The sequence below is a fragment of the Euleptes europaea genome, chromosome 14, assembly GCF_029931775.1.
Source record: "Euleptes europaea isolate rEulEur1 chromosome 14, rEulEur1.hap1, whole genome shotgun sequence".
Lineage (NCBI taxonomy): Eukaryota > Metazoa > Chordata > Lepidosauria > Squamata > Sphaerodactylidae > Euleptes > Euleptes europaea.
Window position 1 is genome coordinate 46674858 of NC_079325.1, and position 12665 is coordinate 46687522.

General features: G+C 44.6%; 1 protein-coding gene across 1 annotated transcript; it reads left to right on the top strand.

Moving 5' to 3' along the window:
- Positions 1-1007: 1007 nt before the first annotated feature.
- On the top strand, positions 1008-10922 carry TLR4 (toll like receptor 4). Its single transcript, XM_056860154.1, has 3 exons — positions 1008-1112; positions 7021-7187; positions 8633-10922. Exons 1-3 carry the CDS (start codon positions 1008-1010, stop codon positions 10896-10898), a joined length of 2538 nt encoding a protein of 845 aa, XP_056716132.1. The 3' UTR covers positions 10899-10922.
- Positions 10923-12665: the final 1743 nt, after the last annotated feature.

Sequence of the window (12665 nt, forward strand, 5' to 3'; positions counted from 1 at the left end):
GGTTGGCTGCTGTGTGAACAGACTGCTGGACTTGATGTGCCTTGGTCTGATCGAGCACGGCTTTTTCTTATGTTTTTTTTTTTAAATTATTAAGGTTTTTAGGATACAGAATTAAAAAGGGGAGATTGGGAAAGGGGGAAAGGGGGAAATATTCATGTCATGTGAGTTCTCCATCTTACAAAAATCCATTTGATTCATTGTACATCCAATCCAATGTTTTCTATTCTCAGATAATGAACATTAGTGAAACCTACATTAATATTTACACTGGTGATGCATGTCGTTTTCAGCATCTCGTTAACTCTTTTCCCATTCTTATATATCTACTAATAACAAATGATTAATCTTAATCTTTTAGGCATCATCCGTATTTATCATAAAAAAGTTGCCATTTGCGCTGGAATTCGTCTAGTGGTTGTTTATTTATCAAACAAGACAGTTTAGCCATCGTGGCGAATTCAAATAATTTGCAGATCCATTCAGTCTTTGTTGGAATTTCTGAATTTTTCCAGTAAGAGGCATATGTGACTCTCACCGCTGGAGTGGCATATTTGAAAAACCCACATTGTGTTGGGTCGATTTGCTGGGGGACCATTCCCAGTAGCATAGATTTGGGATCTTGTTCAAATTTTACTTACAAAATATTTTGAATCTCTTTTTCTTATGTTCTTACATCCTCTGTGTACTGCATACTATCTAGTGCCAGCTCGGTCAAGAAAGGGAAATCTCATGATGGTGCGTAATAGCAGTTCCTCTTGATCTGCAAGCCACTGGGCCTGGGCCTTCCTTTGCCGGTAAACAACGAGGACTTGTTATGAAGGGGATACCTCCTGGCTGCCCCGCTTTCAATTTCACTTCCTCTTCTGGGGCCTTTTTCTGTCCGTCGTTTGCAGAGTTTTCCAGTGGCTTGCACGGCAGAGCAATTCTCCCCGTGCTAGAGGGCTTTCTAAACGAAAGAAGCTCCGCTTGTCCGTCTTTTCGGTTTGGGAGGGGGCACACCCCCAAACATGCTGAAGAGAGGGGCCCTTTGCATACCAGTATTCGTCGCATTCTCTTCGGTGGTGCTTTTCCAGACCCGCATGACAGCCAGAGGCCTCAACCCCTGTGTGCAGGTAGGCGGCTTTGAAATAAGAACAGTGTCCTGTTGCCTCCAGGACGTCCCCCTTTGCTTCATGCTGACATCTGTCCTAGGGCGAAAACGCATGGTCACTTTATCCTCCTTTAATCCCTATTTTAGCCAGGATCGAACGCACATTAGACGAAACGCATGCCCTCGATCCTGGTGAGTTCCTGGCCGAAACAGGGATTAAAGGAGGATAAAGTGACCATGCGTTTTCACCTCTAGTGAACTGGAGCGCCGGTTTCCCTGCTCCCTTTCTCTAAACGTGTGGGAAACAGTAGGAGGCAAGCTGGAACAGAAGTTCCTCCACCTGGTCTGGCAGCACCGTGATGCACGCTCGGAGGGCCAGCAAAAGCCTCTTCAAAAGGGAAAACAATATTATGTAGGGTTGCCAGCTCTGGGTTGGGAAATACCTGGAGATTTTTTTGGGGGGGTGGAGCCCGAGGAGAGGCCCGCACGCCCTGGGGAGGGAGAGGGAAAGCTTCTGGGCTGGCGAGCGTGGCCGCAGCGGCTCCAGGAAACTCAGAAAAGGTCAGGAGAGGGGGAAAGGGGGAGTAGCTGCCTCGGCTCTGCGGGCCAAGAAAAGCCCTCTGGGGGCCGGATCCGGCCCGCGGGCTGCATGTTTGACACCCCTGCCATAGAGTCTACCTTCCAAAGGAGCCATTTTCTCCAGGGGAACTGATCTCTGTTGCCTGGAAATCAGTTGTAATAGCAGGAGATCTCTAGCCACCAGCTGGAGATTTATTCAAAAATTAACCTCGTGCTAAAGTAACAGAGTTAAAGAAAATTAGCAAGCACTGATGGCTACTGGAAGCATCAATAATACTTTATATTATTCCGCCGGGTAAACTATCCCGATCTGTTGACTAGTGCCGCTTTCAGTCAACAGATCGGGATAGTTTACCCGGCGGAATTTACTTTTATTACGGGACTTTTTTGGCTTTCTGTTCTACTGTATACTGTGTGGTTTATATGACTGAATTGATATAAAGTATTATTGATGCTTCCAGTAGCCATCATTCTTTAACCAGCTGGAGATTGGCAACCCTAATGTTATGCCATGTGGATGGTGGAAACTATCTAGAAAGAAAGGCTGGAATTTAGGGTGTTCAGGGGCAGTTGCCAGGTCCCTCTTTGCTACCGGTGGGAGGTTTTTGGGGCAGAGCCTGAGGAGGGTGGGGTTTGGGGAGGGGAGGGACTTCAATGCCATAGAGTCCAATTGCCAAAGCGGCCATTTTCTGCAGGTGAACTAATCTCTGTCGGCTGGAGATCAGTTGTAATAGCAGGAGACTTCCAGGTATTACCTGGAGGTTGGCAGCCCTACTGTTTGATCCCACCCTTCCTCCAAGGAGTTTAGGGCAGTCCACACGCTTCTTCCCTCCTCCTACCAGTTTATTTCACAACCACCCTGTGAGGTAGGTTAGGCTGAGAGCAAGTTAGGCTGGAACAAATGTGAGACGCTGGAACCATTTTGTTCTTTTAAAAATTTCCTTTGCTATTTGACAAAAAACCAAATCTTGAGCAAATTATTTCCCATCCCCAATCTGTCTCTAAGCTGTACTTTTCTCAACATGTACATAATAAACTCTTGCTTACAAAGCCAAACCTCCATGCTAGGTAGATTTTCTTGCTTTCCAATATTGTACTACTAATATTTGCACCACTGTTAAATGATTCCTTATAAGATCCATTTTTAAAAATTATTTTATTTCTAAATAATCCCAGAACTCCAGTTCTGGGATCCCTAGGAATTTTACTATTAACAATTTCTCCTGTGATCTTGCAATTTTCCTACCAAAATACTTCAGTCTTTGAACACTGCAACCAAATATGAATATATGATCCAACCTTCTTCTTGGAGTGAGAAGCTGTGCCCGGCATGACCCCTTAATAAATATGTGTAAGCATTTATATGCATTCATCCTTAAAATGTCCTCAGAGGTTTAACACAGACACTCAGAGATTGTGACCCGGAACCTTAAGAAAAGGCAAGACTAATTTATCATGCTGAAAATACTTTTTGGAGACATACCTCCCCCAATAGTCAAAATTGGGACAATGATTCACTGGGGAAAGGCACCAGAAAATAGCTATTGTTCCTAGAGCGAAGGTTAGCAACTTTTTATAATTAAAGAGCTGAACTCTGTCAACATCCAGAGCTGGAACATCAGTTGGAATATCAGACGAGTTGGAATATCAGGCAGGCCTTCCACCAGAGAAAAAGTCAGAGACCTAAGGTTGCCAACCTCTAGGTACTAGCTGGAGATCTCCTGCTATTACAACTGTTCTCCAGCTGATAGAGATCAGTTCCCCTGGAGAAAATGGCCGCTTTGGCAATTGGACTCTATGGCATTGAAGCCCCTCCCCTCCCCAAACCCTGCCCTCCTCAGGCTCCGCCCCAAAAAACCTCCCACCGGTAGCAAAGGGACCTGGCAACCCTACAGAGGTACCCTCTCCAGAGATCTCATTGACTATGTTCAGCGCATGATCTGGAATCACGGTGAAAACTACAAGGCCATGGCTCATGACAAGAAGAACTGTTACCAGGGCACATCTAAGCAAATAAAGAGGAAGATCAGTGTATATAAACGCTTCTACCCAGAGGAGTATTAAGAGTCCCGTGGCGCAGAGTGGTAAGCTGCAGTACTGCAGTCAAAAGCTCTACTCACGACCTGAATTTGATCCCGATAGAAGTCGGTTTCAGGTAGCCGGCTCAAGGTTGACTCAGCCTTCCATACTTCCGAGGTCGGTAACATGAGTACCCAGCTTGCTGGGGGTAAAGGGAAGATGACTGGGGAAGGCACTGGCAAACCACCCCGTAAACGTGGTCTGCCTAGTAAACGTCGGGATGTGACATCACCCCATGGGTCAGGAATGACCCGGTGCTTGCACAGGGGACCTTTAGCTTTTACCCAGAGGAGTACCAACTTTGTGTTAAATGCAATTCCACCTTTTGGTGAGAGAACATGGGACTATATCTGCAAAGATGAGACTCAGCAAAGAGCCAGAAACTATACAACATTACTGATAATTGACATGTTGATTAAGAATCCACAAAGGTTCTACAGCCCAAACACTGCTTGTTGCGAGAGTGTATTAGGAATTGGCACACATTAGTCTCATAATAAGTAATGAATATACCCAGGAGCAGCCTGCGTGGTTGTTTTAGTGCTCAGGCATAAATCTGTGCATGGCTCACCCTTATTGGCAAACGGTCACCTCTATCATTTGCCTTTCTGAAAAGCATCTCAAAAGTCCCATAATTTCCCCCCTCTGCATACGGATTATTCTAGCGCCTCACTTACCCCTCTGAGATACCTTAATGCAAATATTTACTTTTCAAAGAACCAGATTGGGTTCAGTACTCAGGCTCATATAGGGTTGCCAACCTCCAGGTATTAGCTGGCGATCTCCTGCTAGTACAACTCCAGCCAGCTGAGATCAGTTCACCATGAGAAAATGTCCGCCTTGGCAATTGGACTCTATGACATTGAAGTCCCTCCCCTAACCCCGCCCTCCTCAGGCTCCGCCCCAAAACCTCCTGCCAGTGGCGAAGAGGGATTTGGGAACCCTAGGCTCATATGACTAGAGCCAGAGGTTGGAGATCCCCATCCTAGCCAGCAATGCCCTGTATTCACTGATTCTTCCTTAGATGGGCAGCCCATTCCTAAAGGAGGGGGTAGATCCGTGGCAGCCGGGAATGGCAGAGCCATGCTTCCTCCTTAGAGCCTTCCCGGCCACTGCAGAGAGAAAAAGGGGGGGTTTAAAAATAAAATTAAAGAAAAAGGGGGGAAAGGCCCCATTGAAAACAGTGGCACAGCCCCTCTGTCGCTCAACAGGGTGTTCCCAGGCTGAAGGGGCCCTGGAAGCTGCCTTAAGTCAGCTCCACCCCGGGAAGGCCACGGGAACGCCTCCCCCATGCCGGCGTGGCCTTTCTCTTCCGGAGTTTAGTTCCCAGAGTGGCTGCTCTGGCGGCGGGGGGCGGCCGAGCTCCCAAACACCAGCATGTTTGCCCCCGCGCTGGTGTGGGTGCCACTTTATCCCGGGATAAAGTGGCACCTACATCGGCACGGGGTCGCACTGGCTCCTAAGGAAATTTACCCCCCCCCCACTTCAGGATTGCAGCCTCATGTGTATTCGTTTCTTTTAACTTATCTTTGCAGATTTAAGGGATGGAAATTTACTTTTTAATTTTTTTTTAAAATGCTATTCTGATTCAATCTGTTTCAGTCGTCATCTCTGAGTGGGTGTTACATCAGCCTATTCCAGTTGCCTAGATTTATTTGTGAAGATGTATTCCCTTTATAAAGATTTATTCTCGAAATGTAGCATGAATAAAGGATGGAGGTTCCCCCCCAGAACAGAGCAATCTCTTTTGTCCCTCTTAAACACCTCTGTCCTCTTTAGGCCTGTAATAAATATATGGATTTTAATTAATTAAATCTGCATAGATTTGTAAAGGAATAATAGTTCTGGATAAAAATGAATATTATTTGTCTTTAGAGGATGCACTTATATAGTACTGCAGGCACCATGTCAGAAAAAGCATTCTCTCCTGAGTATGAGAGCAGAAATACTTTTCTTAGAATTACTAGAAGAGGTTTTCTGTCCTGTGTGGGAAGGAATACCTGTTAATATTTATTTTATTTATTTGTTCAATTTATAACCCGCCCTCCCCGGCCAAGACCAGGCTCAGGGCGGGGAACATTATCCAACATATCAAACATTAACAATAAAAGTAATAATTCTAAAATTAAACAATAAAACCCAATTAAAAACCCTTGAAAACTCCAGATGATGCTTAATTTGGCCCATAAGGCCTGGAATAAGCAGTAGGCTGCCCCCCCAATAATGAGAGTAACATAGAACAAGGGTGGGGGGATATGGTACCGGAACAGGCATTCTCATCAAAGACACAGAGAGTATGGAGTGCCACTCTCAAGGCAGTATTAGATAAGTTGTTCCCTTCTCTTTCTGAGAGAATGGGGAATGCTTCTTCTATATAAGCAGCCAAAGAGACCTTTCCTCCTGTATAGTGGTGAAAGTGGAATGCTTTTCAGAAGGGGAGGGGCTGTGGCTCAGTGGTAAAGCATCTGCTTGGCATGCAGAAGTTCCCAGGTTCAATCCCCGACACCTCCAGTTAAAGGGAACAGGCAAGTTGGTGATGTGAAAGACCTTTGCCTGAGACCCTGGAGAGCCGCTGCCGGTCTGCATAGACAATACTGACTTTGATAGACCAAGGGTCTGATTCAGTACAAGGCGGCTTCATGGGTTCAAGCCATCAGCCAGATATGTGTAAGTACATCCATTACAATATTTGATTAAAAATCTATTGTGTGCTAAATTGGGGCCACCTTTGTAATTGACCAAAAGATCTTTCATTGATGAATCTTGCTAATCAGTTGAGGAAACATTGCAACTATCAGATATAAATGACAGCTGTCAGTCCACCTCTTCCCTCCCCCACCTGGGAGGAGCATAACGTTTTATAGCACTGAGTGTGCTTCTGGAGGCATTAATGAGAAGGTACAATTCAATGGGAAAATTGGAATGGAAAATCCAATATAACAATTGGAGCTTTGAGGGAAGAACACACTCCTGTATATGGATTTCCCAGACTGGTGTTCTCCAGATCTTGCATATGGATCTTTGGGGGGAAATCCAAGTGGAAATAATATTTAGAACTAATATTTTCAGAAGTGCTTTCTCCTTGGGAATCATCCTGGAAGCACTCCAATGGAGATATCTTTTTTTCTGAAAAGTATAGTGAATTTCGAGCATAGAAGTTCAAACATGTGGAGGGATCATTCACAGCATTTTTTCCTGGTTTTTTAACAATGATAACTATAACTTCCTTTATGTAAACCCTGATGGATGCAAATTCCTTGTCATCTTTGCAGGTGACTCCAGGCATCGCGTACGTATGCATGGAGCTGAACCTCAAGGAAATTCCACCTGACATCCCACGCTCTACACAGAACCTAGATCTGAGCTTCAACCCACTGGAAGTCCTGAATGCAAATTATTTCTCATCAGTTCCTGCACTGAAATTTCTGGATCTTACTAGGTAAAAGCACTCTTGATTACTGAATGTCACTAGTCCAGTTGGAAATATCCCAAATCATGATGGTGTGCTGATGAACAACATTCCCACAATGGATGCAAAACAAAGAGCCAGCATGATGTAGTGGTTAGGAGTGGTGGACTCTAATCTGGAGAACCGGGTTTGATTCCCCACTCCTCCACATGAGCGGCAGACTCTAATGTGGTGAACCAGGTTGGTTTCTCCACTCCTACACATGAAGCCTGCTGGGTGACCTTGGGCTAGTCACAGTTCTCTCTGAACTCTCTCAGCCTCACCTACCTCACAAGGTGTCTGTTGTGGGGAGAGGAAGGGAGGGAGATTGTAAGCCAGTTTGAGTCTCCTTAAAGGTAGAGAAAAGTGGGGTATAAAAACCATAGGAGGAAGAGATTAATGTCCCAAATTGATCGGAATTACTATTCCTTTATTAAAGCATTCCATCCATTATAAATTGCCTTATGTTTCTTCCTATGGATCATCGATTTATATTTCCCTTTTGATTGGAGAAGATCCCCAAAGAGATAGTTACAGCAATTCCTAAAGATTTGGGAGGGGCTGAAATGGAGAGAACTCTCATGCATGTGTGTCCACACTAACTGAAAGAAAGTGTGGTGTAGTGGTTAGAGTACTGGGCTACAATCTGGGAGACCCAGGTTCAAGTTTCCACTCTGCCATTGGAATGACGGGTGAAAGCCTATCCATCTTCACAGGGTTGTTGTTGTTGTGTGTGTAAAGTGCCGTCAAGTCACAGCTGAAAAAGAAAAAAACAAGGACATTTCTTTATCAAGGAAAGGTACCAGAAAATGGATGTGTTTAGACATCACAATCAAACCTTGGAGCGTTGTTCATAAGGTTGCCAGCTCCAGGTTGGGAAATACCTGGAGATTTTGGGGGTGGAGCCTGAGAAAGGCAGGGTTTGGAGAGGGGAGGGACCACAATGCCATAGAGTCCAATTGCCAACCCGGCCATTTTCTCCAGGTGAATTGATCTCTATCAGCTGGAAATCAGTTGTAATAGCGGGAGAACTCCAGCCACCACCAGGAGGCTGTCTTGGAGGCTGCCCTCTGCTTCCCTCCTCCCCCTTATGCAGGCGGTAGAGACTGAAGGTTTGAACTAACCGCATCTCCTCATGGCACGGAAACTGGGCAAGACAACAACAAACCAGTTTTTGTTCTGAATTTTCAAAATTGGTTCCAGAACTGCCTGTTGGGCACTCAGCCCCCGCCTTTGATTCCATCCGTTCATTGGTATCTTCCCCTTTTTTGGCATATTGATGAAATGCTGCAAACCCCCCCCCCCAAATCTTGATGTACATGAATGTACGTATGAATTGTGTCGTTTACTACTAGCAATGTTGAACGAATAACCTGCTCAATCAAAAGGGCAAAATCATCCAGGGTCTTTTCCCCTCTTCTTTTCTTCCCTAATAGATGCCACATCACAATGATCCAAGACGACGCTTTTGCTGGGCTCCATAACCTGTCTGTCTTGCTTCTGACTGGCAACCCACTCCAGTTCTTGGGTCCTGGGGCATTTCAGGACTTGACTTCTCTGCAGAGACTGGTACTGGTAGACACCAGCCTATCCTCACTGGACAGTCTGCCCATCGGGCATTTAACGGCTCTTCAAGAGCTAAACTTGAGCAACAACGATATAGATTCCTTAAAACTTCCCAAATATTTTTCCCTACTTACCCAACTTCAGCGTTTGATTCTCCAGTCAAATAAGATCTCCTCGATCTTTCAGGGAGACCTGGATGCCATGCCAACTCACAACTTGACCCTTGTGTTGTGTCGAAATAACATAAAATATATCCAACCAAGGTCTCTGAAAGGCACTTACCTCCAGGAACTGTCTCTGAGATCCAGTTTTGAGGATAATAGCATTATGCAGGCTGGTCTCCTTAATATGACTGGCTTGCATGTTAACAGTTTGGTGTTAGGAGGATACAGGAACCTTCAGGGGGGGAAATCCTTTAACAAGAACCTTTTGGATGGTCTCTGTCAGATGGACCTCCAGAAAATAACTCTTATCTGCACTAAAGATGCCTTCCCCAGAACGGATATTCTTTCTGCCTGTGTGAACAACATCTCCACTGTGCGGTTCGTGCATGCCTATCTTAGAACTGTAGACTTCCCAGAAAATACAGCCATTCGCCACATTGAATGCAAGGACTGTAGGTTTGACCGTGTGCCAGTTGAGAAGCTGGCTCCCTTGCAAGAGCTCAGAGTGCTCCGCATCACCAATATAGGCAGACTCATTGAATTTGATTTGCACTCGACAATTTGGACTTTACCGAAACTTGAGGTCCTCGATCTCAGCAATAACCAGCTTAATACAGGTATTTGCTGGTCTTGTCTCAAGGAACGGTTTTCCAACTTGATGGTCTTGAACCTCAGCTTCAACCCACTTGTCAGAGTGCCAGCGGAGCTCATTGGCCCCACCACACTGAAATATTTGGATCTACAACATTCCAGACTCATAGGTCCAGGAAAGCTCCCTAGTTTTCTAGGCCTTAAGAATCTCATCTACCTGGATATTACCCGAACTAGCACGTCTGTTAACATAGAATGCTCCTTTTGTGGCTTGGATAGCCTGGAAGTACTGAAAATGGCCAAGAACTCTTTTAAGGGCAATCGGGTAACAGCTAATACCTTCACAAATGTCACTAAGCTGAAGATGTTGGATATTTCCAACTGCCAACTGCAGTATGTGTCTCTCAGTAGCTTTGATCTCCTCCATGACCTCCATGAACTCAACATCAGTAACAACAAGCTCCTGGATTTCCATCCAGAGTCCTACTTGCACCTGCATAACCTCACCATCCTCGATTTCCACTGCAACCAGTTGATCACCTTGACCAAGAAGCATTTGGAGAACTTGCCAGGGGGCTTGAAGAAACTGGACCTTTCTGAAAACCTTTTTGACTGTTCCTGTGATCGGGTGGACTTCCTGCGGTGGGCTAAGGAACACAAGGACCTCTTCATGCATACGGAAATGATGAAATGTCACAGTCCCACACACTTAGAAGATACCCAGCTGATGCATGTTGACCTGTCTTCTTGCCAGATCAGTACAGCCACAGTGGCTGTTTCAGTGAGCATATCTGTGTTTGTGGCCTTGGCTTTGATTCTGGTTTATAAGTTCTACTTCCACTTATATTATATGATGCTGTTGCTCAGTGGAGGCCATTCCTCTACTGATAATAACAAAATCTACGACGCCTTTGTTATCTACTCCAGCGAGGACCAAGCGTGGGTGAAGCAAGAGCTGGAAGAGACGCTAGAATCGGGAGTGCCGCGCTTCCGCCTCTGCTTCCACTATCGAGACTTCAGACCCGGTGTACCCATCATTGCGAACATTATCAAAGAAGGCTTCCATAGCAGCCGGAAAGTCATCGCTGTGGTCTCCACCCACTTCCTGGAGAGTCGTTGGTGTAACTTTGAACTTGAAGTCGCTCAGTCTTGGCAGCTACTGGACAGCAAGGCCGGCCTCATCTTCGTCGTCCTGGATGGTGTAGACAGGGCGGTTCTGCGACAGAAGCTGGGGTTGTTCCGCTACTTGCGGAGGAATACCTACTTAGTCTGGAAGGACAGGGACGTCAAACGGCATGTTTTCTTGAGGCAGCTGAAGGCAGCCTTGCTTGATGGCAAAACATGGACTGAGGATGAGCTGAGATCCATGTTGGTGAACTAGGGTCATGTCTCCTTTCTCTGCTTCTCTGAGACAAACAAAAGATCATATTTGGTAATGAACACCCACTACAGTGACATTTCTGAATCTGGAAGCATTCCATTCAGGCCACAGTGTGGGTGGAGGAAGCAGGAAATGTCCTCGTAAAAAGGCTTGGCCTTATTTTTGAGGGTTCTCATTAGGGTTGCCAACCTCCAGGTGGTGAAAACCAAATCAGACACCTCTATACACTTATCATAAGATGAGAAATTCAGTATAGGAATAGCTATGAGCAATGCCAACAATATTCTGGCTATATATTCACAGTACGTGGTAATATACCCACCAATGACATATATTCCCAACAAGCATATGTATTTATTTCTTTTCCATGTAAAATTTCCCCAAAGCACAAGTTCACAACAATTCCTATGTAAGGTAAGTATGGAATAAAGTCAATTGAAATGTCTTTAAAGATGTACTTCTTTTCTTTGCAGCAGTTGATTAATTGCAGGAGAAGACGATCGTTTCAAGGCACACAGCCCAATTCTTCCTCAGTTCTTCCTATGTAATACAATAAATAAAACTCTTTCATAGTCACAAATGTCTTTAAAACCCATTTCATATCAAACCACAACAAATACTACTCCTAACATAGTTGGTAATAAATATATACAAAAGTCCATCATATACTTACAAGATTATATTGCGTGCAATTATTCATCATCATCCATAGTCTCAGGTTTCAACCGAATAACCCATTTATGAATAAAATATACTATACTTCCCCAACAGAGGTAAGTAGAAGGATACCATCCATTACAGGTAAGGATCCTAGTGGCATTATTACAACAGTGTAATCTAGTTACCTAAATAGCTCTCTAGTGTCAACTCCTTACTACAGCTGATGTACATTACAACTGAGCCAGATTCTTAAAGTGACAGTCACTATTTACAGCAACCATTACAGGAAACAGGACAGGTCGTTCTCTAAATTTAAACCATGAGGGGCCATGGTATTCAGAACATGTATAAAGTATGCTTCCTTGCGTCTAAGAATTCTCTCATTATCACTCCTGTTAAATCTATTGGACTGCAGATGCCAAATTACAAAGAATCTTAACTCATTTTCATTGTGTTTCAGCTTTAAAAAATGGTCGACCACCGGAGCTGTAGTTATCCCTGCCCTATGTTCTAAAATACGTGCTTTTATTGGCCGTACACTAGAGCCAACATAAATAAGTTGGCAGGGACAAATGAGGCAATAAATACAATATTTGGTATTGCAATTAGAGAATGAGCGTAGTTTAAAATTAAAATCCGAGTCAGTTCTTTTAAATTCTTTTACCTCCAACGCCAAATTGCATGCGAGACACTGATGGCACTTAAAATGTCCCACAACAGACTGTCTTTTGGTCTCCTTATATATATCAGAATGTACTAGCCTGTCTTTCAATGAATTAGTTTTTTTATAGCCTATTTTGGGAGGTACAGCGCACCCTGGGATATCGGACAACAGATGCCAATGTTTTTTTATAATTCCTGCAACATGCGCTGACAAGTGGCTGTGCTGTAAAGCAAAAGCCAAAGGTTTATCCACCTCTTCATTCTCTCGGTTCCTGTATATTAAAGTGTCCCTATCTACACCATCTGCTTTCCATCTGGCTTTTTGAATGACTTTTCTAGGCTAACCTCTATCTACCAATGCGGTTTCCAGTTCCGCTGCATGCTGCAGGTAATCCGGTGTGCGGGTAGTGTTACGTCTGATGCGCAGAAATTGCCCATAGGGTA

Coding starts and splice junctions, on each gene's coding strand:
- TLR4 (XM_056860154.1), top strand. CDS start 1,008: ATGCTGAAGAGAGGGGCCCTTTGCATACCAGTATTCGTCGCATTCTCT. Junction 1,113..7,020: donor GCCTCAACCCCTGTGTGCAG/GTAGGCGGCTTT, acceptor TCATCTTTGCAG/GTGACTCCAGGCATCGCGTA. Junction 7,188..8,632: donor AAATTTCTGGATCTTACTAG/GTAAAAGCACTC, acceptor CTTCCCTAATAG/ATGCCACATCACAATGATCC.